Source organism: Patella vulgata, chromosome 8 (assembly GCF_932274485.2).
Source record: "Patella vulgata chromosome 8, xgPatVulg1.2, whole genome shotgun sequence".
In the NCBI taxonomy this organism is placed as follows: Eukaryota; Metazoa; Mollusca; class Gastropoda; family Patellidae; genus Patella; species Patella vulgata.
Genome location: NC_065886.2, coordinates 16953434 through 16980172, shown reverse-complemented (window position 1 = coordinate 16980172; position 26739 = coordinate 16953434). Strand labels below are relative to the sequence as shown.

At 34.8% G+C, this 26739-nt stretch overlaps 1 protein-coding gene and 6 long non-coding RNA genes across 8 annotated transcripts in view; all 7 read right to left on the bottom strand.

Annotated features, from left to right (window-relative positions):
• Positions 1-2704: 2704 nt before the first annotated feature.
• The window catches only part of LOC126830718 (uncharacterized), a 52630-nt gene continuing 28595 nt past the window's right edge, over positions 2705-26739 (bottom strand). The window contains exons 1-6 of one of the 2 annotated variants that reach the window (XM_050561131.2): positions 6088-6247; positions 5619-5831; positions 5205-5300; positions 4178-4515; positions 3472-3676; positions 2705-3114 (exon numbers count right to left, since the gene is read on the bottom strand). In XM_050561131.2, coding sequence (XP_050417088.2) covers positions 2837-3114; positions 3472-3676; positions 4178-4515; positions 5205-5300; positions 5619-5718 — 1017 coding nt within the window. In that variant the 5' untranslated portion in view covers positions 5719-5831; positions 6088-6247 and the 3' untranslated portion in view covers positions 2705-2836. Of the gene's footprint in view, positions 3115-3471; positions 3677-4177; positions 4516-5204; positions 5301-5618; positions 5832-6087; positions 6248-26739 lie in introns of those variants that run through there. The other variant, XM_056102974.1, reaches the window with a different exon arrangement.
• Positions 7340-8832, bottom strand: LOC130014096 (uncharacterized). The gene is made up of 3 exons (XR_008789070.1): positions 8693-8832; positions 8013-8216; positions 7340-7445 (listed from the first exon to the last, which is right to left on the bottom strand). It is a non-coding gene; the product is annotated as an uncharacterized LOC130014096 (long non-coding RNA).
• LOC130014093 (uncharacterized) lies at positions 8996-11013 on the bottom strand. The gene is made up of 5 exons (XR_008789066.1): positions 10878-11013; positions 10512-10677; positions 9740-9881; positions 9398-9519; positions 8996-9125 (listed from the first exon to the last, which is right to left on the bottom strand). It is a non-coding gene; the product is annotated as an uncharacterized LOC130014093 (long non-coding RNA).
• LOC126830725 (uncharacterized) lies at positions 11226-12311 on the bottom strand. The gene is made up of 3 exons (XR_007683943.2): positions 12147-12311; positions 11697-11850; positions 11226-11385 (listed from the first exon to the last, which is right to left on the bottom strand). It is a non-coding gene; the product is annotated as an uncharacterized LOC126830725 (long non-coding RNA).
• On the bottom strand, positions 12747-14130 carry LOC130014094 (uncharacterized). Its single transcript, XR_008789067.1, has 3 exons — positions 14002-14130; positions 13578-13764; positions 12747-12955 (listed from the first exon to the last, which is right to left on the bottom strand). It is a non-coding gene; the product is annotated as an uncharacterized LOC130014094 (long non-coding RNA).
• LOC126830727 (uncharacterized) lies at positions 14221-16709 on the bottom strand. The gene is made up of 7 exons (XR_007683945.2): positions 16466-16709; positions 16078-16292; positions 15696-15804; positions 15446-15562; positions 15012-15147; positions 14550-14724; positions 14221-14272 (listed from the first exon to the last, which is right to left on the bottom strand). It is a non-coding gene; the product is annotated as an uncharacterized LOC126830727 (long non-coding RNA).
• LOC126830720 (uncharacterized) lies at positions 18989-22009 on the bottom strand. Its single transcript, XR_008789069.1, has 6 exons — positions 21875-22009; positions 21594-21744; positions 21060-21343; positions 19778-19978; positions 19453-19591; positions 18989-19081 (listed from the first exon to the last, which is right to left on the bottom strand). It is a non-coding gene; the product is annotated as an uncharacterized LOC126830720 (long non-coding RNA).

Here is a 26739-nt window from a genome sequence, read left to right as displayed (position 1 = left end):
TAGCTTTTGGGCCTAGAAATTGGCACAAATGGGTCGAAACACATATAATAATGTAATATGAATTTATATAAACTTTTTTACATTCAATCGTTTCCGTTTTACTGTGACTTGTCATCAGTTATGTTCGGCGAAATACGCCAGAAGTATCAACGGAAAGACAGTTTCTAGCGTCCGGTTATTCCAGTCAACACCGATAGTATATTTTGCGCATGCTCTCCAAATAAGAATATGGCATCACCGTTTGACATGACTTGTGGAATATGTCTAGCCTCATTCTTCGAGCAACTTGTTACAAATGGCGCTGAAACGCATTATGGTACACGATTCGTGTACCAATGGTAAAATGTTTATTTTGTCTTAAATATTGGATATCAGAAGCCCATCTTTTCCAGGTAAGACCACAACACCAATGCTGATTTAAATTTTAAAAAAAATTGTGTTTTCATTGTCGAAGATTTTGGATGATATTGAGTTTCATCACTTCCACGGGAATCAAAACGTATCGAAATGGACTAATGGATTAAGATTCATAACTTATAAAAACAATGTAAAACGGTGTCTAGCGCCTCTCCAGAGCAGTCACCCTGCTTTATGCGCTACATTTTATTTAGAGCAACCAATTCTACTACCTTAGTTATATTCTCATGATGACGTAGTATAAACATACCACATTGAATATTCAGTTTAAAACCAGACACTATCAGGTCCAAAAATTATTCATATTGATAAGTTAAGTTCTAACCATTTCACATATTTGATGCCTTAGATAGATATAGATCACCCGGTGGAAGCCGACGTTATAATTTTTACGTCATATAGCCAGCGGTGGTGTAGCACCATAGGTCCTTTGTCTGACGTGGAGAGCGGGCGTAAATGTTGGAAAACCGGTCGCCACATCCTACGTACGACCCATGCATCTTTTCTTACTACATATTTTCTGTAGACTTGTGATCGTCTAGAATTTGTCTCTAGCTGTCTTTACTTCTGCTTCACGTTGTGTATTTACTTCTTACAGTTTCTTAAGACGTCTGTCTTACCAGGAATAACAATGCAACAGTTTGCTTCTACATATTTTATATATATATATAACTGAATACAGGTATACAAGCATAATAGATAACGATACTAGCTAAAACCATTTCTCTACCCTAGCCAGCCCCGCGGCTGTCTAGGAACTCAGATGTAAGCTCTCTGGAACCTAATAGAAGCCTGGCGAATTCTCACCAGTATCCTAATTTTGTATCTACTGGTTTTGGACATTCAATTATCCAATTGGTCAAATATGATGTAAATAATTATAGAGATTGGTTAATTGAGCCCAATGACGTCGACAACCCACCCTTATATGGTGGAATGGAATTTTACTGAAGAATATTCTCATGAGATATCTGTTAGTATGTTGTTGACATAGAACCAGTTATGTTATGGCTCTACAAGTGTTTTGATATCACAATATGTCATTCAAACCCTAAGTTGATTTAAATATTTTAAGTACATATCACATATTATGCGAATATGTTATTTCTCGAGCAAAAATTCTACTAAAAGTATTACAGTGGATCCAAAAGAGGAACAGGAGTACCACTCTAGTGAAAACCTTTAGGTATATGGTAGAGAAATGTATAATTTTTGGAGGCGGTTAGATTTATAGCAATACTTGACACTTGACAGCCATGGCTAAATGAAATGAAATGAAATGGAGTTTAACGTCCTACTGTTCTGCTCCTAACCTGGGCTAATGAAGACGGGCATACGCCATACAGTGTGCTATGAGGGAAATTTTGCCCGGACAGCGGCACTACGGCCTACTCTTATATCGAATTTCAACTGCCAAGGGATCTTTTACGTGCACGCCAATGTGTACACGGGACCTCGGTTTTTCGTCCCATCCGAACGACTAGACAGCTTTCCTTGTCAGCCCCTCCGTCCTGCATCACTGACAAGGGAGAACCACGCCGGAAAATCTGGATGAACTTTCTCGGCCAATGAAGGGATCGAACACCCGACCTCCAGGCTAGCGAGCTAGCGTCTTACCCACTTAGCCACGTGATCCCCCAGCCATGGCTAAAGGGCAAATTGTATATACCTACATAGATGTTAAGAGGGGCTAATCTTCTTTAGATTTGGCCAAAATAAAATATTGAATTTGATTCACCTGATGTGTTATTAATGATTGGTAATCTTTACACAATTCAATTTATGTTTCTAAAGATTGAATCTTAGTTTACTATGTGGACAAAAACACAACACTGGCTTAAGCTTTTTATACATCCAATAAAATAAATCAGTACATACAACCACGTGACATGTTTGACATAAATAGGTTACCAATCAGAAATTTATAACAAGATAGTTAGTCATCATGGTGTTAATAGAACATGTATTGGGGACTGCCCAGAAAACTCGACGTTTCTAGGTAAATAGTTGACACCTAGAAAACTATACTTGTGATTTTTCCCAAATGGCACCCGGTGGAATATATACTCCAAGAAGCGATATCAAACGCTTGAAACCCGGTTGACAACTATTCTAGACCGCCCATAATTAGATAGGAAATACTAACCGGCACTATTATATATCTAATCATAATATAGGAATACTACTTACAGCAGCCACTATAATTATAATACAGGAAAGAATTATAAAGATCTACTATCCAACGTTGAATATTCTTGCTGTATAAGTATAATCACAGGAAACACAGTGGGGTTTAATATTTATATATCTATTGTATGAAAATATAGGAACAAATTATAAAGATTGGCAACAAGATGTTATTTGTATAGGTAATATTGTAACATCTACAAAGATATTTGGAATTAATAATTTCAGTATGTTAAAGTACAATAGTATGATTATAATGTAGGAAAAGACCGCAGGGGTCCACAGCTGTTATTGTTAAATATATTCTTGGTAACTTCGATATATCAGGCATCTCGATGGTAAGGGAAGCAACTTTTGTCTCTTGCCATTGTATAACGTCCGCTCCTCCTGGCGATGTTCCTAAACTGACTTCATAATACAGGTTCTTCCATGGGGACGTAAATAAATCTCTCCATGACATTTCCATAGATTTACCATCAAATGATCGGGCAATTAATAATTTTGAACCCGCTGAAATATATAGAATAGTAATAATAGTAACTTTATTCATTCAGAATATACCATTCAATATAAACCAGTAGTCACACTGCACAGTTCATTCAAATAATATTAAGAAAATGAGCATATTTCTAAAAACAGGGCCAAAACATCCGGTTAAACGCGCTATCGTTGCAAATTTACAGCTGAATAGTTGAACTAAAGTTTTTTCGAACTCCACTTCATAAACGAAATTAAAGATGCTCAAACGAAATCCAATTTCTGACATAATCCAATAAAAAAGTAAAGACTTTTTGTAACCCGTGGATAATTTTACACATCATAGATCAAATTTGAAATTTTTCTATTGGCAGAATGACTTATACAAACCTTGTAAAATTGGAGGTTGTGCTACAGATGATATTACTGTTGATATAGAATTGTCTTGTCTTCCTAATACATTAATAGTAGAAACACTAACATTATAGTTAGAGTTAGGTTGTAGTGATAAACTTCTTAATTTAGCCTGGTTATAACCGATCTCTGAAACTCGAACTTCCTTATCTAATTTATAACCTGGACCATACACCGATACCTGGTAATAAAAGAACATAAATCTAATACTTGTAACGACCAATGTAAATCGTGTAAAGAAGACAATCATTTTCACAGAGGATTACAAAATTTTTCCAATAACTCTGTAAATGATGACTGCTTTCAACACCTGACGTCACATCACACGGCGTCAATCATTGGCTCAATGGTGCGTGCATTGTTTACATAAGACATTTACACTAAATAGGACATATTTTTCAAAAACTTTATTTATTTTTCTAAAGCTTAAAACAGATGTTCAACAATTTCATTTGCAGAACAAAAAAGTTAATCTGTGGGGCCAATTAAGCAGCATCGATGTAGCAGCCTGGCTAATATCTACGGCTAATCAGTTTTTCAGTCAGGGTGCTTATTCTAAACCGAAACACTAACTCGTTTTATTATGAAAAAAGACACTGCTAATTCTTGGCGTTCAAATGTGCACAGATAAGATTAAAAGTCCATTTGTCTGGAATTTCTCATTTTCTTAAAAATTGAATACCTGTATAGACTTGGTACCAATTCTGGTATTTTCGAAATCCCATTTTAATCGTAAACTATTAGTCAATGGATAACAATTATCCTTCACCGGATATGCAGATACTCCATCTTGATGAATAGCGATTTGCCCCTCTGCTATGGTAGCCATTTTGTTTATAACCAGAAGAACGCCATCAGTAGTAGCTGTAGTTGGTAACCCAGCTTTATTATAACATCTTACAGTAGAATAAACTTGTTTAGAGTTCTGTATTTGATCAACGGGGAGTTCTACTTGAGCAAATGATTGTTTATCTGGTACAGGAGTAAATGGCTGTATATCAACACCGCCATGCGTTGAACCTAGTATGTAAAACAAATGAATAAAGGTGCCAATAATTAAATAACCCCCCGCCCCTGCTCAGCTACATAAATTTTTTGTAAATCAACACTTTTATGAGAAAAGTTTCTCGGCCGTGTGCTTTGTCCTTTATCGTCAGATGTGGGACAGGATGGGCACTTAAAGCACGAGATAATGATATAAACATTATGTGATATCACAATTAATGCTTTGCATCCATGAGATTGAATCACAATGTCATTGTATTAATTCATAATAAAAATTGACGTCAAACGAGGTGTTGAATTTCTCTGTTTAAAAAGCTTAATGTGTATGTATATACGCCCAAATGACGATAGAGACCATATGGTGGGGGGGATACATTGTCTCAGGAACCTGGCAAACCCCCTGCTGCAAAAATTCCTGGATCCGCCCCTGCCTACATGTTCTCTTGTTGATACAAATAGTAGATTGTATGTTGTAGAAATTAACAATAATTACAGCCAACCGTCGAATTAGGTTACATACATAGAGATACGGTATTTGTTATATGTTGTAATGCAAAATGAAATTGGATTTAACGTCCTACTGTTCTACATTTGGTGGGCTAATAAAGACGGGCATTCGCCATACAGTGGACCACGAGGGGAATCTCGTCTATAACCGATTAACAAATTACGTTATTCCAACGTTGAAAATAGTGAAGTATTACCTATAGCCCATTGACAATATTCTACTCCTGATTCTGGATCTCCTACTTTCCAGTTAACTGATATGAGTTTGGTTAGCTGGAAATTTACATCATCCTCTAAAATGATCAAAACATATTTAAATCAACAAAAGAGAAAGACAAACAAGAAACACTCGAGTTGATGCGAATTCGTCCTTCAGAGTTCTGATGACAAAGGTTACGTGGTTTTGATCAAATGTTAACTGTGACTGGCTTAGTAAACAGTAAAAAAAACTGTCATGTAATAAGCAAGTTTTAACCCTGAACTTGGTGTGGATAACCATTCTGATAATAACATAGGCTTCTGTCAATTTTATTTATATAGCTGATTTTTCATTGTGGTGGGCAGTAATATTTTCCATTAAAGTACCCCACAATCAACATTTAATTTCTTACCTATACCATCGTTCATCTCTGATATTATTGGTGGAGTCATATCGGCAACAATACTCTCTGATTGGCTGACAGTTGTTAGTCCGGCGCCATTGGTTGACATCACCGTCAAGTAAAGTAATGTATTATGGGCTAAATTTAGACCAGATGCTGTAGCTTGCTGATTTCTGCCAACACTTGTGAACGACTGAATCTGGGTTCCACCTTTCACAGTTCCTGAAATTAAAATGATTGTTTTGATTGAAAACCGTTGTCAAAACGATTTAGAAAATAAGAATGCTCCCTGGGTAATTTTCCAAAGTAATCAGTAAATATATTTGATACCAAAATCAACTGGATTGCTAAATAAAATCTACAAAAACAGGAAATGTATTGCTATAACTAAATACCTACATGATTTAAACACTATTGTATTACTTATAGTCACTGATATATTTACATACAGTAGTACATGTATTCAAGCTAAACTTACCTAGTGCCCACTGATAATCTGTAATAGGACTTTGATCATCTTTAAAATGCCAGGTAAGATGAAGAGATGACCAATAAGGTCTAAACACTGTATGATGTATTAAATGATTAGAATCACTTGTTATATCTATATAATTAACTTGTTGTACATATACATCATCTACAGCTAATATCATATGTAATTTATTTGTACCAATTCTTATCACTTCTCTTGCTTCTCTTGGATAGAATACATACGTAAATTTGTTCCATAATATTAATGGCTGTTGGTTGATGTCACATATCCCCCGACATCGTTCTGGGTCAAGGCTGAAAGTGTGAGTTTCCTGTCCGAATTGCACGAAACCTTCCACGTTGTGATGCTGAATGCTACCATCATGTGGATATCCGACATGTACTATAACATGATAAGCACTTTGGGTGTTTAAATCAAAAACTGTTTGTTGAATATGACCTTTCACTTTAATATAGGTTCCACCCTCTTTTGAAACGGAAGGTTGTGATTGGATGATTTTAATACACGAGGTGGAGTCAATATACCAAGGAGCTGGTGGTTGGTCATCACATTCCTTATTTGATTCTGTCACGTCTTCTTCAAATGATGGATTGGCGATGAGATTTTCTCCAATATAATCTATATCAACCGGTACTGGGGGCGTGATATCAATTGTAATACCACCAGACACTGATACATCAGATTTCAACCCACTTCCATCTACAGCATACACTTTATTATAAATTTTCATACCTATAACAATAAAATACAGTAATGGTATTTGTTACGGTGGGACTAATACTTTGATAATAATATATCACATTTGAAAACAAAACACTCAGAAATTCATTCTTTGGAAACAGATGGCTTGAGCCGTTATGGGATGGTCTTGAGGTATATTATATTTGAGGGGACTCTTTCCAAAGGCATTTGAAGAGATAAAAAAAACTGTTTTCATTATCTTGCACACTATACTACAGTAAGGGACCAGTATCACACGTGTCGGGGCAAGACAAAAATATGACGAGTGATATATCCCTACTGTAGTATAGATAATGTCACGATAATGACTGGATTTTTATTTAATACTTCAACTCTTCATCTAATCGAAATTGAGATTCGATTTTATTCAATTAATATGGAAAGTTTAGAATGCCTACCATGATTTAAAGGCGAGGTTAGGTTTACAGACACTCTAGTATTTAATCCTACATTCTTCCAGTCGTGTATATTACACTCTGTAGTACTAATACCAGTACCAATACACCAGTAATATTTAACTATACCAGTACCACTATCAGTAAAACCATACCACGATGATGATATAACTGTTGTAGAGTTTTGGTAATCTTTATCATAGATATCTGTACAATATGAAATAGTAAGAGACTGTATCCCCCAATTTATCATGGTTGTCTATAAAAAGCATGAAAAATAAAACTTATCACTGTTACCACTGTTTGTCGTGTATTTTGTACACGGTGAACAGTCCATTTGCTGATTACACCATTTTGCCTATACCGTTTATTTAGGACCTCGAATTTTGTCTAATGGTTTGGATTGTTCGTACTTGGTTTTATCTTATTATTATAACAAATCATGAAATTTCTTAGGGAAATGTCATGAAAATATGTATCAGATTTAAAAGATTAAAAAATTGAAATCGGCTAAAATAAGTCTATGAGTAGTGTTGGGTAATCTAAAGGTGGCCGCAACGTCCCCCCACCCCCAAGAACCCACAAATCTTTGAATAACACTGTTGATTGTAATTTTTCTTCTTGGAAAGAACATGACTTTTGTGCAAAGCGACCAAGATACCATGATCGTACGCAGACCAAGTTCAAGAAGCTGTAGGATTTAATAAAAATTTTACGGTGTTCTGTTTTTTGGGGGTGCCACTCTATATTCAATAATTTCAATAGTTTACTTACCATTACCATCATATATAATACCAGAAGTGGGAGTTGTATTGTCTATTAATATTCCATCACTATTGGCCCAGCTCAATAATCCTGCTTTATTATAAGCTAGTACAGTACTATAATATTCTCTATTCTCTTGTAGATTTAGATTAGTAGCTGTATATACACTAGTATTTCCAGGTACTCTTGTAGATGACTGATGAACGTTGTGGCCTACATTTCAGGAGAAAAAAAACCAAGACCGCTATTGATTACATTATTAAAGATGCAATATGTAAGATTTAGATAAATAGATAATGAAACAGCAATAAAAAAAATATATTGAAAATTGCAGTTCTCTATTTTGAGGGAAGTTGTCAGTGTTTGAGGTTTTGCTTAGAATAGCGTAGTCTCGATTTTTTTTTAATGTAACCATTGTTATCGTATTTCAAATCTTGACATTCCGATGGCCTAGAGAGTTGATTACGTGTTTTCTTGTGAATAAATTTCTAATAATTGATATAACATTTGAGGCCAAAATAAAGTTTTGCAATCTTTAAGACTAACTATACTTAATAATGAGATTGGTCGGGACTGGTTCAAAAATATCTTTAGGAATGGAAACATCAGTTTAAAAATGTTGTCATACAATTAATTAATACATGTTTCCGTGAAACATTTAATGTGATTATGTTAGTATTAAAACCCACCTTGTGGATGGGTGCTTATATAAGGCTTAAAATAATCGAATCCATGAATTCCTCCTCTAAATTTATTCTTCCAACCAACAATAATTTGATTGCTGGATGTTTGGTAATCTAAATCCTTAACACTTAATATAGTTTCTAATTCTTTTATCTGGATAAAAAAATAAAGAAATATCTCAAAATCAAATCAATAATACTATTTAAAATAAGTTAATCTAAACGGAAAAATAGTCGATATAATGACAGTTATAATTATTAAATAGCTTGGTGTTTTTAACTTATTTTTAAGTACTTACATCAGCTCCCGCTATGTGACTGACACTCGGAGCAGACATCAGTGGTGTAATACCAGGAGACTTAAATATCGCATATTGATTTGCATTATACCATACCCTCACAAATACACTATATGGCACAGACTTATCTAAAACTTTAGCTGTAATAAATAAAATAATATTACGAAATTACATGTACTAGAAACACGGTGGGACCTTAAGCCGATCTCTGTGACACACCTTTACAAGCAAGAAGATTTTTGTTTATAGAGCTTTGTACGTATGTTTCAATGTTTATAGTTGAATGTATTGATAAGGTATCCTACTGTGACTGAGTGAAGTTTGTGTGATTTGTTAATATTACATACTAATAAATATACAGTATTAATAATTGTTTCTTGAAAGAAATGAATAACATTTTTAAAAGGTATACCTGTAGGTAAAGTAATTATAGTTTCGGTATTTTCACCAACATCAAACCATGTCCTTTCTGTATCAGTGTCATATATTCCACTGGGTGAATTTTCACCGGAATGTCCGGCACTGCATTCATATCTAAAATACCATATGCTGAGTTTGAATTCAGGGTAATTGCTATGTAGTTAATAATGAACTAAACTGGTCTTGGCAGGCTGAAGCCTAGAGCACCATGATCTAGCGGGCCTGCGCCAAGTTGTATGATATTTTTGGTTTATTAAAGAGGTTTAATTTATCTTATAGATGAGAGGCCGTGTTGGTTTATTAAAGAGGTTTAATTTATCTAAGTTTAAATTACCTTATAGGAGAGATGCCTTGTGGGTTTATTATCCTCCATCTGGCAGCTAGAAAATTATCAGACGATGTGTAGTAAGACTGTGCAGCATCAGATGACATCAAATTAGTCATGTCTGTAACTTGGATAATGTTATTTGGATTCCCTGCAAGAATGAGTATAAATAAAACATTCAATCACATTGCGGATTGCATAAAATATACAAAAACATAGAAATACAGTAATAGGGTGGCATATAACATCTGGAATTACTTAAGGTAGACTAAACACGGTGGGCCATTACTGTGGCGAATGCCAAGGAAAAGCTGGCAGAAAAATTCACAAAGAATTAATTAATTAATATGAATAATTTTAAAGATACATTATGGGAGATTTGATAACGAGTTGGCAGTTTTCACTATAATAATTAAAAACTAGATAATGTAAAGGCAATTTGCTGAATTTCATTCAAATTGATCCACTATGAACCGAGAACTAAGCGTTTGAAATTTTCGCCTAGCCTCTCTCATCATTACTAAAGTCAGTACGATAAACAGCATAGACTCGATTATCCATTTAATCGTTAAATCGTGAACGAAAGTTATGCAGTAAATCGGCTCATAATCCACTTAAGATCACAGGCTAGCGATACCATCTTGAGTTGATTATGGTCTGGATCGGTTAATTAATGTCTAATTAATAATTTAGATAACATTTCAGGCCTAAAGAAAGACCTGCAATAGACAGATTTAGCTCTTGCATAATGTATGTTTAAATAAAGTTGATAGATATATACCTGTTGAGATGTCTCTACAGTTGTCAGCATCTGAACATGTTTTGTCTTGTGCAGCACAAACACAATGTCCAAGACAATTATACGGTTGACATCTCCTGGCTAAATCTAACATTCCTCCTTCTACAAGTTCAAATTCAGAATGAGCAGGTTGACTTTTTAATCCAACCTATGTCAAAAATAAAAATGAAATGATATGTAACATAAATAAAACGACTAGAAGTAAAACATATTGGTAGTTAATAGATACGGATACTGAAGTGGCAATTTTGCCTCAGTCTGATACATCCGATTTAGAGGTGTAATTTCTCTTGTTCTACTGTAGTACATATATGATATACTAGAAAATGATTAAATAGCAATAATTACCCCGTTAACAGCCCATACAGATATGAAAACAGAATTGCCCATATGAAGTGTCTTGGTAGTTATTGTAACTGATTGTACCACTCCTTCATCATTAAAATTATCTCCAGCCACATGTTGAAACGTGGTTTGTTGATAGCCCTGTTAAAACATTTTTTCATAAAAGAATTTCGTGAAGTAAAAAACAATATGTCATATTACCTAAGATTAATTGCAGACCGAAACCAAGCATTTTATTTATAAGATTTTGGGTGTTTGAATGCTGCTAATTTACGCCAAAAATTGTATTATGCTCAAGAATACCACATATTACCGTAATTAGAGATACTTGCCTCGTTGAGATCTGTAAAGAAAGGTTTGCTTCCAACACTGACTTTATACTCGGTTATACCAGTATGTAGATCGGCAAATCCCAACCATGCTAACTTAATAGACGTAGTAGACCAGTGGTTCCAGTTATTCCTATCTCTGTTTAAGTTAGCGGCGTGGTCAGTATCAATGGCAAACATACCTGAAACAACATTCACTAATTATTTCATTGGGGAAGATACACAATTTGTAATATGGTAAAACTTTAATTCTCCAAAATGACCAGAACAAAAGCAAAACGACATCGAGTTCAGATTTTTCATAATTATCAGATTACTTAGTCATTTTAAAGTGGAAAACAAATAAAAAAAAATGAAAATTAAAATTGCCTGTTTTCTTAGAGTACGTGGATTTATTTAGATCAAGAATGAGTTATCAGATATCATGACATTTGTTCTTATATAATGTTATATAACTATTAGCACTTTTAATCGATACAAACAATACACGTACCTCTGGTAGGTGGTGTAGAATCAACTGTTATATCATCTGTAACACTCGACAGACACAAACCAGCTAAATTACAACCAATCACTTTAACTTTATATTTACTCCCATCGTGTAGAGGTAGACCAGAAAATGTAAACTCTGTTACCACACTAGGAATCTGAAACAAAAATAGTAATATATTCTCTAAAACTAAAAGTATTACAACTATACAATTTAACTTCGTCACCGTTCGTTAGACAAACCCGTGAAACCACTGCATTTTTAAAATAGTAATCTATCCCTTAAAAGTTTTCCAACTATGCAATTTTACTCAGGCACTGTCCAGTGGACATCCTCGTAATGCCACTGTATTTTTCTAAATTACTGAATTCATTATAGGCATGCTTATTTTTTTATCAAAATGTTTCATTTTTCAAAAAACAAAATATGTTTAAAATTATCGATAGGACTTACCTCCATAGCTGAAGAATTAAAATCTCCCAATAAATGAGGTGAAATAGAAATGTATTGTCTTTCTATATCTGATTCATCATCAGTAAACTTCCATTCAATTTTAATACTAGATTTTGATATGGTAGTTGAAGGTAAAATAGAACTAAACGATGAGACGGGAACTGCCCTTTGTACTTCTACTGGTAATGTTGTATCGATCTTAAAACCATTTGATGTACCTTCGCTGTATAAACCTAATAATATAAAATCTAGGTGCAGTGGCGGCTTTGAAATACACAAATAATACAAACGATGATGATATAAATATAATAGTAATCCTATGCAATTTTACAAAAGAAAGATGTCGATTCGTCTACAATGAAGCCGGGTCTAGAGGACATGCCCTCATGTTTCTATATTCTATCCCGCAAAGGGGTAATAACTCTAACCAATTTTAGAAAGGGAACATATTTCGTGTACGAACCCTTTTACTACTTATATTGCGAATTTATACATTGGGTCCACAACAGTAATGCTTGTTCAAGTAAGATATAACTTAAATTATTGTTTTTGTAAGCATCATTAGCGTCATTAAAATAATTTGAGTCGTACCTGCTTTATTGTAACATCTAACAGTAATATAAATTCTAGTATCAATAGGCAATAGCTTATTATCAGGTAAATTAGATCTATAGGCCAGTTCGACCACTGGTAAATCTTGAGGGCTAAGTAACTCTTCGCCTCCAATGGTTGTTCCTACTCTCCATTCATATCTCGCTATACCAGATTGTGCATCTTTAAACCCATGCCATTTGGCACCAACAAAGTTTCTGAAATCAGGATGACAATCCTTAAAAATTGCACACAACACATTATATTAACTTATTCAGTAGTAGAATCTGATTCTGGAAGATAATAATTGCAACACTCTTATATAACCCTAACTGCTAAGAACCAATTTATAAATGTCAATCATCTAATTAAGATAAGTTCCCAGCTAAATCGTTCGGGCGATCGACAAGGGTGGTAGCATATGAGGTCATTTACAGGACAAATTGACGAAATTAAATATTGAATAGGCTTCTTCGTTTCACTAGTTTAAATGATGCATATCAACATCATACAGATAGGATTGTAACCTTTGTTAAATAGAATCTTCATATCAATAATGTAGGCATATAATATCAATTTTAAAACAATCAGTTGATAAATGTAGTCTTTAGAGTGTTCATAAGAAATTGTGGACGGACGGACGGGCGAACGGGGGCGATTGCAATATACGACCACAATATATGGCTTATTGTAAAATGCCTTCTAAGACAATATCTACTGCAGCGGTCCCATAGCAAAGGAGACTCGATAAACGTGATCCAATCATATTCGTGGATCCTCATGTCTATTTTATAGTTTGTTCTGAAAACTAAACAGACTTGATAATCGTGTTTCAATTACCTGGTTGCTTGGAATTCTACATCTAAATCTTTCGTTCCATCTAAAACTCGTCCCACGTCCGGTGGTGTCACGTCAATTATTACCCCGTCAGAAATGGCCGACGTACACATGTCAGCCATATTGCACCCTGTTACCATGGTGATATATTTTGTTCCAGGAGTAAATTTGGACGGTGGAAAAGTAAAATCTGAAATATGTATCGGTTTTTAAAATTTATTAAAAGATCTACTTAATTTATTTGAAAGAGAATAGTCCATATTTTTACAATAAAACTTAACTAAAATCTGAAATATCGGTTGTTACGACATCTACCTATTTTATTTTAAAGAAAATAGCCCCTATTTTTACAATAAAACTAAACCATATCATCAATAGTTCTATGACAGAAAAGTTGGATTGTGCTTTGTAATAATATTTTCCTTACGTGTAGATATTCCTGTTTTGATTTCTGGAATTATGTCATCACAATCATCACAGGTACCAACTTTAACAGTATAGTATTGCATGGATGAATGGGGATCGTGGAATCCTTGCCATCTAACAGAAAGTAGTGTTTGGTTAGTTATATAATCTACGTCATCTCCGGTATTGTTTGTATTAAGAATATCGATGACATGTCCTGTGGTAGGAGGAGTTGTGTCTACTGTCACTGGATGAGATATTAATGTAGTAGATAACCCTGCACCATTAATGGCCTGAAACACCACAATAGACAAGAGTTATTGTAAAATTGGTATATAGAATACAAAGATAACCAGCATATAGCATGAATTTGAAAAATTTTCTATTGGAAATTACATCAGATATAAGCATACCGTCTTAACGATTAGTGTCAATTTCTTTGAAATAATTAAGGGATAAATAATAAAGCACAATGTTTATTCCCAACTTATCTATAGTTACATCAAGCATAATTCATTAAACTTTTTTTCTATCTAAAAACGTAATGTAAAATTACAACAAGAGATATACCTGAACTGTTACGTAATAAACGTGTCCATCTTGCAATTTGTGTTCTAGGTTCGCTTCATCACAATCATTATCGGTTATCATATAAGCCCTAATGTTTTCATGACCTGGTCTAGTACCTATTGCCCACCGATACTGACTTATACCACTTTCGGTGTCTTTAAATGATCCACTCCAACTGTAAATAAATCAAATACAATGATGGCTCAGGCTCTTTAATACATTATTTACAATTAATTTCAACATCCTTGTGCTATGAGGGGAGACTTCCAACTGCCAAGGGATCTTTTACATGGGATCGAAACCAAGGCATTCCGATCTATAAATGATAAAAGGTATTGTACACGTGTCGAGGTAGGCTTACTATTTCACGCCTTCAAAAACACCGGTAACCAAATACTTTGGCTGGGGTTAATGGCTTTCATTTTATTTTGTTTACTAACACTAGATTCTATATAAACCTACCACGCAGACAATACATCATTTGACTGTATATATGTATTAGTAAATTGTATAGGTTTAGATGTAGTTTCTGGTGGACTATTATCAATTATGAAACCTTCAGATGAAACGGTTTTTGTCCTGTTTACAAAATCAATTGCTGAAAAAAACAACAAAAAAAACCAATAATAGCACTAAACAAGCAATAGTGGAGCCAGCTTATGGAACCAGGGGATGAAAGACATGGGTGAATTCTAACAAACGAGCAATGTTGCCAAGCGGGCAATAAAAAATCAATCTATTTTCTATTGAAGATTGGGGTGTGTAGGTTTATAATTAATTACACGACTTTAATACATGATTAACAAATTTAATCTAATGGTTTCTATTTGCTTTTATTTAAGTTATACATTTTTTATAGTTCTAATTGTGAAACAGAAACATGAATTTATACCTACCTTCTATAGTGACGTAATAAGTGTGGCCATTTTGTAAAGAAAGATGGTGTAATATTTTATGATTTATCAAACCAACGTTATGTTTAGTTACAATATCTTCACCTCCCTCTATAGAACCTTTATAAGTAAAAGAAAATTTACAGAATGTAAAGAACAGCATATTTACAGATTGACAATAAGGTATGTTCGTTCACTTTTAACTTGTTGATTCAGCGATCACTGTCGTATCCTTGAAACAAATTAACCTTACCGATATATAAATGATATTTTGATATTCCACTTGGATGAACAGTTTTTCCACCATTTTCTTCTACGTCAAGAAAACTATCCCAGTAAACAGCTACATCACTGTCGGATGACTGAAATAATATATTGGTTATTCATATAAAACTATCACAAAAACATTAATTCAGTACTGATGTAAAGTTTATTAAAGCAGCAATAATCAAATACTAGAAACAACCGATAGCTATATAGCATGTTATCCGAGGATGGAACCATTATCCCGAAACACTATGAATCGGGCTAACAGGGAATTACAAGGAATGAATGACGCACCAAATATTATACGTGTTCAAGTATGCTAGGATAGAGATAATGGGGATCGACTATATTTATATAGAACTATTTACCTGGTATTTAAAATCTTTCAAGTTCTCCACCCACACCCGACCACCATTTGGTGGAGTCAAATCAACAGTTACACCATCACTACATGCGTTTACTTCTTCCAAATCTTCCGTCCATTTTTCATGACCAGCAACAACAGCATCAGCATGGATACAGATATAATACCGCCTTCCGTGTTTTAAAGTATTTTGAGTTAATACATTGATGTATTCGTTTTCTGTGAAAAGAAATATAAAGAAATGCGGTAAAACTGGAGTCTTAATGATGAAGTCAACGAAGACTCCTTCAAAGTACGTGTTCATATTATAGTTGTTAGGCTTAAGGAAATGGCACAAGGAATCAATGGAATAAAGCCTTAATGACATTTGAAGATTACCGAAACTCCCTCACCGGTTTGTCCACACTTTATAACATCTGGATGTGAACAAGGATCTCTTATCATCATCTTCGGTTGAGTAAAATGTGTTAGAGTAGAGAATGCTGGGTCTTCCAGTAAACCCCAAGTATAGTTTCTATGTCTTAATGTGGGCCATACAGCTGATATAATATTTTTATAAGGTGTATAGTCCACATCTGGTTTAGACCAGACTGCGTTCTGATCCAGAGAAATTGATGTTCCTAGTTCATTTGTGTTGGGATCTGAAATACAAAACAAACAACATATTCAAATTATTCAAACGCTACTCATAAAAGGGTGGACATGTCTGCGATATCACCTCGGTGGAAGCGGACGTAAAATATAACTAACTAACAAAATGAAATGAAATGGGGTTTAGCGTCCTACTGTTCTGCTCCTAACCTGGGCTAATGAAGACGGGCATACGCCATACAGTGTGCTATGACGGAAATTTTGCCCGGACAGCGGCACTACGGCCTACTCTTATATCGAATTCCAACTACCAAGGGATCTTTTACGTGCACGCCAATGTGTACACGGGACCTCGGTTTTTCGTCCCATCCGAACGACTAGACAGCTTTCCTTGTCAGCCCCTCCGTCCTGCAACTAACTAACAACAACATAATTATTGGATCTGTCACAACTGCGAGTGTGTATGGGTGTGTGTGTGTGTGTGTGTGTGTGTGTGGGTGTGTGTGTGTGTGTGTGTGTGTGTTTATTTCAATTTCACGATATATTCAAAGAGTACTTGCCGTTATTTAATGGCTGTCCTATAGCATCTATAATAATAGCCGGTATAATTAATACCGGATCTACAGATGAACAGTTTTTAATATCCGACGATATTATTGTTGATAAACCAGCTTTATTAAATATTCGTACAGCCAATCTTCTGCATTCACTAAAATCAACTTCACCATCTAAATTAATTCTAAATTGAAACTAAGAAATAAAAAAATATTACATGAAATAGTTTGTCTTTATGGCACAATTTCGAACAAAGGTTCGCGTGGTTGCATAGTTATCATGTTGAAAAGAACCAATGTTTTTGCTTCAACGCAACATTTTGTGTGGTGCTTACCACCCCTTTTCTGTCTATTGGTTTGCCTAAAATCTGTAATCAAGTTTACTTTTTAGGGCATTTTCATAATGTATACAGCTGTAACAGATTTATAAAAACATACAGACAATCTTAAAATTTAGATTCTTACCATTGTCTCACTGATTTTCTGCACATTGTTTACTTTACTCCATTTAGTTAATAAATGACTATTGTGTTTATTATCTGTTATACTCCACATATATTTATCTATGGTAGACTCCACAGAACACACTTTATCTTCGGTATTACTCTTGTAAGTCAAGCTAACATCTAACTGAGATATGGAATAAAACATAAAATGATAACCGTATTATAATAAATCAAACCTTCATATCAGATTACATTTAGTAGCTCATTGGCAGATTTTAAGTTCATACCGTGTTAATTGTATACTTCGTTAGGTTATGCAGTCGCTGTGCTCATTAATGTGTTGGTACAACGTTACATTAACGTAAAGTTGATATCTGGGTGATTGTGTTATCATTCTGCCAGCAACAATTACTATAGTGAGCTGCAAATTAAATATTTGATTATATATAAATATTGGACATATAGAAAAAAACCACCTTAATTAGTTGGATTATATTATTTATATTTGAATTACCTGGGAACCATGCATCTTTTTGTGGAGTATATCTATATGTGGCATATCAGGTTTGCTCAACACTGTTACACCATTACTGACTACAGGTTGAGAACAAACTTCACCCGAACAGAACCTCACACTACTTCTATATGTTTTACAATAATCTAATGCTACTGGTTGGAAGATTTGACCAGAATTTGATAGAAACTTCTTATCTTCTACATTGTGCCATATATCCTCTGTTAAACAATGAATAATAATTTAATAATAACAACAATAACATTCTAATATCAGTTTGCCGTGCAAAGTTCTTTATTTTTATCAACCATACAATTTATGTAAATTTTAACAATCAAACGCTACTACTCTACAGATTCTATTTTTTTATTCTAATTATAAATATATCCAAATGCTATAGTCAACAATATCAACCCATACCAATGCATTATATTCATTTATTTCAAAGTAATTCAATCATTTATTTCAAAGTAATTTAACTATTTATTTCAAATTAATTCAATCATTTATTTACCTGTGTTTTTCTGTCTCATTTGTAACGTCCATTTAATATCAGGATACATATGTTTATATGCATTTGATATTGTCCAATGTGCCATGTAATAAGATGCTGATATTTGATAGTCAATATCCGACTCACAATCTGAGCTTGAATTCTGTGTCAGAAAAAAAATGGCCTATAATCTTATATAATTGAATTCATTATAGATAAGTACATGTATATGAAAAATGACAATACCAATAACTGTCAATAACTTATTCTTCACGAACATAATGTAACGTACAATTAAAAATAAGAATTACAAGGCCAATAAAATCAATATTGTACTATTCTTAGCTTACCAATAATAGGAAAATAGTTTACCTGCTGCGAATGGTGGTTTGGTAGCCAGGATAGTCTTTCTATGTTTGTTATTATTATAAAGTGAAACAAAAAGTAATATGGTATAAGGATAGGCATATCATGTGATGTTTCATTTGAAAAAAATTAAAACAGTGCAACTCGGATTACAATTAGGAGTAAAATAGCTTGATAGCCATATTATGATCATGCAGTGTACATTGTCAGCAGTACTTAACATCAAATGCAAGAGACATAAATGTGCCCCTTGCTGATATATTGTTGATGTCAATTATTTATATCTACGAGGGTAATTTGAATTTAATCATCAATACAGTATTTACGAGGTAATGTTTATTCTAAAAAATATGGTTCTGGGGTAATCTTTATTCGTAAACACTGTAATTATGAATAAAGCTGTTTATTAATTTACCCTTTTGCTGACAATCAGAGCCATCTTTTATCCGAACTTCATTATTCAGGTTAATATTTTTCTGAACTATAGTGATACCATTAGATGATGCCTTTGTTGTTCCAGCGTCACTCCTAGCTGTTACCGTTACAAAGTATGTCTATAAATAGTAACAGTATTAATATCGACAGGATAATACCAATACATATAAATGTTGATTTCTGTATTTGTGCACGGGTCTGAAAGGGGGTATCTATGGATAGAGCAATAAGGAGGGTTTCTTTTCTGAAAAACGAATATCTTGTAGCTTTTGTATACACATGTTGGATTAAAAGATCCCACATACCTTGTGCAGCTGTAAATTAAGCCCCAGAAACGTGTGCTGGGTCTTACTGTCAATGTTTTCATCTTTTATATCACTAACGAGTGGTTGGGAGCCAATACCAATACTGTATGTCACGTGCTCGGCCATATCATCAGATTCAAACCCAAACCATCTTGCTTTTAATTTACTGGTGGATAGTTGAAAATTATTGTCTTCTAACTCCTAAAGGGAACATTATATAACTATAAACAAATGTGTTCCAATAGCGAAATACAACCGCAGATGAAAGCCTACACGAATTTTAGGTATTTTGTATCAATACCAGCGCAAATGTTTACCATATGGTTGACTATTAACGTTATTTAGTCTATGAATGTGACAACGGATACACTTAGAAAGAGGGAAAGGTATTTTTTAATATCGGTTTAGTGGAATCTGAATACACTGCTTATAAATGGTTGAATATTGCCCAAAGAGTAGAGGGTTCCTTTAACCAGCTATATAGGTTGCAATGTTTGAGAAGGAGAAGAGTCCCTGGTCCAAGATGCCAAGCCTGATGTGATATTATATTTAATTTTAACCAAGCTACCCCACTGTCACAATACTACCAACTGTCCATAAACTGAGTGTTAAATTGTACGATAAACGTGATGACTTTGACTTTCCGATTGTTAACTTTCCATTTATTAGTAGTAACATTCCAATATCACCAGCTTATGGAGTGTTTGTGTCCCAGCTAATTCGTTACGCGAGAGCTTGTTCCTTTTATTCTGATTTTTTAAGTAGATCGAGGCATTTGTCATCTAAGCTTCAACTACAAGAATACTTGCGCGCTAAACTTATTAAAACCTTTAGAAAGTTTTATGGCCGTCATATTGATTTGATTGGTAAATATAACGTGTCTCTCTCGGCTATTATTCTAGATATATTTAATTGACACATATACTATTACTATCTCCCTGATAATATCTACTACATCGTTAACACACTTCATCGCGTGCATTTTGCATACCGATAGTTCATTGGCCAATCACTCTATTTTACCGACATTTCGCCTAATAGTTTGGATGCAGCTATGGCGGGTGTGGCGCCAGGCAGGGTAAGCTTACTCTTCCGGACACCTGTTACCACTGTTTGTCGTGTAATTTGTACACGAGGAGCAGGTTTTATTTTATTTATCCCAAAGATAGCATGACAATACCATTAGGTTATTGTGTGCATTAAACTATCTGTTCCATAGAAATGGACGCAGATGAGCCTTGCAAACGAGTCCGCCATAAGCATAATATATGAAAAATCTTACATTAACACCAAAGTCATCTGCCTCATCAGGTAGAACAACTTCCAATACAACTCCCTTGGCTGGTTTTCTGGTATTATGAATATATGGATTAGATGTGAACACCCTGTGTAATCCAACTATATTTTCTACTCTTATAGATACATAGTAGGTAAAGTTGTGATGTAAATCCCAATGAAGGTCGTCCATGGAAAAAACTGTACAGTTTGGTGGGTTAGCTAACATACAACTTCCGCCAGACGATAAGGAAGAATACGGATAGACGTCTTCAGTTCCCGGTGAACTACCTGTAAAATGAAATACTTCGCTTCTGTATATTCATGACAAAGAACAAACTTTCCGTTTTTCAGATCCAAATCCAATTATATGACTGCTATTCTCAAAGCAGAGTTCCGAATATCTTCCTTGATTGGCATTTAGTAATTGAATAGTTGCCAGATTTGACCCTATTCCCGAACACTATTAACTACTAATTAAAAAGTGTTATCTTCTTTAATAACTGGTTTTCGCGAAGGCGACACTCATACATAAACTTACCTACGGCTGCTGTAAAGGTAAGTTGCGTCGAGTCGGGATCAGATACAGTTGCTGCTGACCAATCGGCCTCCAATATCTTATCCTCAAATAGAACCAATACCTCACCACCAAGAGTAGGGGGAATAGTATGAACTAAGATCGGGCCCAATCCCTGGAAATAATTATAACATGTTTTATGGGTACCATAAGTCTTACCGAAATATTCTAACGTTTTAAACTTTTGTAGAAAAATAAACCGATATTTGATTAAAGTACTAAACTCATGAACAAGCGCCACCAACCTGAACAGTTTCCTTTCCAGCTTTGTTAATTGCCTTAATACTGATGTAGAATTCGGTTCCATCACTAAGTTGTGGGTGGTAACCACGGTACCAAGAATGGTGATGGGTTGATGTAAATGGTAAAATGTCAGGGGCAGAAACTGAACTTTCGGCAGATGCTAGACCAAATTCATAATTGTAAATTTCTGTATTCATCAAACTACCCTTAGCAGTCCAATTAACATATAACTGAAATAAAATTACTGTTTGTTATGTTCTTGTTTTGTTTTTAGATTAAGAACAATAAAAATGGGACTCAATCCGGTAAAGAGAACTTGATAAAGATTTTTTACTGCGTTACTAATTCTGATTTACTACAGACGTGACCAGAATGCCTCCCAATTCCGAAAATGATCACACATTTACCGGAATCAGCTGTATCTTCCCAGTGGAAATTGCTTGCACAGTATTGCCTATATGACATTGCATTATACCGATTGCTATTCGTCCAAAAATCAGATTGCGTCAATATTATCAATTAAGACTACAAATAATACAACGCACTGGCCCCTTCAACTCTACTGGTAGCCGAGTGGTTAATTTGGGCATGATAAACTCACAAATCTAAATAGTATATGTTATTGGGTTTATCTTTTAGTTATGGCTGACCTAATCGGAACAGAACAGTAGGGCGTTAATGACATGTTTTGTTTAGGAGAGTCCAAATTCTGAATTCACCTCTGAAAAAAATATACGTACATGAGAATGCATTGCAAGATACATCTTTGAAAAAAATACATCTGTCATTGGGTTTTCACCACAAAACATATTTGCTGGATATGCATGTATTGTACCATTGGAAAATCTCTCAATGGGAAAAAGATCAGTAACTTCGACCATTTTGGCCTTTCTCCTGAAATATATTGATCTATTCTGTTAAAATAGCATTCTCGTCATTTAATTTAGGAATACTTCGAGGTTAAAATTTATCGAAAAAACTCGTCCTATTTTAAGCTTCGTTTGGAATGAAACACTTTACTTTACCACATTTATAAAGATTTAGTAGCACTTTAATTATTTTTAGCTAAAATAGTTTAATTTGTTTACTTATTCTAATGTTTTGTAGATATAAATATGAAGATATTATCAGATTAGGCCTTTTGTCAGCTGAGAATTTGCATTAGTTGAAAAGGTATCCATGGGTTGGGTTACTATATAAAAGGATTTATTTTAATGAAATATATTAAAAATGTACAGAACGGTTACTACTGATGATATTGACAAAAGAAGGGGTGGATATATGAAACTATAAGAGACGAATGTAAAACGGAAATCTGCAATTGTAAATATTTTATTTACTATCTCAATTAATGAGATAACTTGTATGATAAATACATGGATACAAGATGTTTAACGTGATATTTTTAATATAAAAAAATGACTTCAATTAAACATTGCACTTACATACAAGCTGAATCTGGATCTTTAAGTAAATATTTGCGTCTTGTATTTGATATATAATATACTTGATTATTTTCTTTTATTAAACCACCTTTAATTCTAGCCCCTTCTATATCTATTTCACTTATAGTAGGTAATGTCCTATCTACAACCACTCCATCAGAACAAACTGGTATAGATACTTCTAAGGCTCGGTTATATGCTACCACGGTGATGTAATATTTACCATCAGACGGTGCTGTCCAAGACGCATGCGTAGATGTAGTCTGTTGAACATCCTAAGAGTATAATAGTATGAGATGAGCCCTTATAAATGTTTTATCATAAATCTTACCAAGGACAGATATATTGACTTTAAAAAAGATTCATTTTATTTGTTTCATTTCATTTGCGTAGAATTACCTGTCTAATTACAAGATTCAGTTGAAAATTATTGGCAGCCAGACAAGACGTGGAAAAACCATACTGATAAAATTTCACTCCACTCTCTCTATCAAAGAAACCTTCCCAGTGTGCAAATAGCTCCAAATCTGGCTGAAAGTCTACTTCCGGTGTACCATATTTACCGTCATGCACCATCCCTTGGTGCGGTGGACTAGTATCAATTGTAATCTAAAATTAAACGAGACTATAATGTAAATACACAGTTAATAATTGGTATATTTACCAGATGCAGCCCTGTATATCACCATGTGTTCATTAGCGGAGTCGGAGCAGAACAGTAGGACGTTTAATTCATCAGATGCGGCCCTGTATATCCCTACGTCTTCATTAGCCCAGTCGGAGTAGCACAGTAGGACGTTAAATCCCATTACATTATATATTATTTCTGTATACCCCTCTAAAGTAAATATTTTAGATTGTTAAATCAAACATAACAATGCGCCCTGGAAAATCAAATTATTCGAAATATATAAAGGCTCACCCTAAAAAGATAAATTTGCTGTCTTAATATATTGATAACAATTTTACACTGTTTAATTATCAAGCAAAAATAATAAATCCAAACAAATCTTGCATGCGAATCATTGTAGTGCATATTTGTGGTTAAGACTCCATTTTAAAAATCTAATACATGCCTGTTTAGTTAGAGTTGTTTCTAATTTAGCTTGGTTCATCACAGTAACCACAATACGATAATCATGATCATGTGTACCAGTATTTTTATTGTTTAAGATGCCTTCACCGGGTGTAGCAGTCGTAGGTGGTTTTATTTGAAAATGGCGATGATAACATGTACTAGTAGGAATGCAATAACAATTGGCTCCTCTGGCATTATTAGAATATTTACTTTGACATTCTTCAATGTTCTGAAAGATAAAATCAATACAGAGCAATGAGTAGTACTCATACGGCTTGTGCGCGAAGAGTTGTCTCCCCTGTTGCATTGTGAAGCCCTCGTCCCCTCTCTTTAACTAATATTCAAGTATTTTGAAATACAAAATGTAGTGTACTCGTTTTTGTTAGAAATGAATTTAAACAATTCACGATATTCACCCAGTTTCGCTATTGGTATATAAAACCTTTCTTTCATTGTCGTATACTCACCGATGTTTCGCCTTGTGGTGGAATACGCTGAGTTCCATGTTCTACTTCCGTTAAATGATCCAATATCTTCCATTGTACTGTTTCTATTCCACTATGATCATCATAGGCTACCCATTCTATGCTGTAAATCATATAACGGTATATACTATCACTATTACATAGCATATATAATTTCAATACATGTTTGTTTAAAGGAGCAAAATCGCTAATATTTGGGACCTAGAAATTGACAAAAATGGGTCTCAACGCATATAATAATGTAATATGAATATATACTATTCAAAAAAAGTAGGGGATATTTGATTTTGGGGGCATAATACTAAAATATGCAAATGACTACAAAAAAAGTCACTATAGAACCTAACAGAAGAAACATTTCTAGTTACATGTGACGCCCAAACGCACCAATAGCTACCGCATGGAATGCAGGTGATGCTTTGGGTCATCATGGGGGTCCAACCCAAGATTTGCACGACTCTGACTTTGAATGTTACAGTCATTGTGGCATTGAATTCCAGGGTGGAAACATCAGTTTAATTGTTTTAGTGACCAGAAAACAAATTTTGATATGCGTCGGCTTACCCAAAATGAAAGGTTACGTGCCCTTGGCATGCTACAGATCGGCACAACACAGGCGGTTGTGGCGCGGACGATGAATGCTTCTCAGTCTGTCATAAGCAGGTTATGGTCCAGATATCGTGATACACAATCTGTACAGGACAGACCACGCTCAGGTCGACCAAGGGCGACAACTCAAGCCCAGGATCGATTTATTCGTACCTTGGCCTTGAGAAATCGTGTCATCACAGCAAATCAGATCAGCGCTCGTCTTCAAACAGACACTGGTGTGAGAGTGAGTGGCCAGACGATTCGGAATCGACTGCATAGGGGTCACCTTCGCGCCCGACGTCCTCGCGTGATCCCTTGTTTGAGAGATCATCACATTCAGGCAAGACGTCGTTGGTGTAGGGATCGTCAACACTGGGATAATCGACGCTGGGGCAATGTGATGTTTTCAGATGAGTCTAGGTTCACTGTTGATTTTTTGGACAGACGTAGGAGGGTGTGGCGTCATCGAAACGAGCGCTTCCAAGACGTTAACGTCATCAGACATGATCGATTTGGGGGTGGTTCTGTTATGGTGTGGGGAGGCATCACTGTTGCTGGAAGAACGGCTTTACATGTTGTTGCAGGGCGTGTTACAGGCCAGTACTACCGGGACAACATCTTGGCAGTCCATGTTGTGCCGTTCGCACGACGTCATGGCCGCCGTTTCATCTTCCAGGATGACAACGCAAGATGTCACAGGGCCAGGATCGTTACAGGTTACCTCCAACAACAGAACATCACCACATTACCTTGGCCAGCACTGAGTCCCGACCTCTCCCCCATCGAGCATGTCTGGGACATGCTTGGACAGAGGTTACGTCAACGTCAACAACGTCCTGCCAATGTCCAAGAACTTGCTGCTGCGTTGCAACAGGAATGGGTCAATCTGGACCAAAATGACCTTAGACGTCTCATTAGGAGTATGCCACGTCGGATCAATGCTTGTTTGGCAAACAGAGGAGGATTTACCCGTTACTGACTTGGTTGTGATGCTGTGGTAACTTTGCTGTTTGACCCCGGGTATCATTTTACCCTTATAATGGTCAGTCTGTGCCTTACTTAGTCTAACGATCATTTGGAATAAATCGATGAATGTGAACTTCATTTCATTTTGTCATTTGTTTCTTCGTCAGTTTCATTAGGTGACTTTAATAACACTTAAAAATCAAATATCCCCTACTTTTTTTGAATAGTATATATAAACTGATTTAAATTCAATCATTTCTGTTTACTGTAATTTCTAATCAGTTATGTTCGGCGAAATAGGC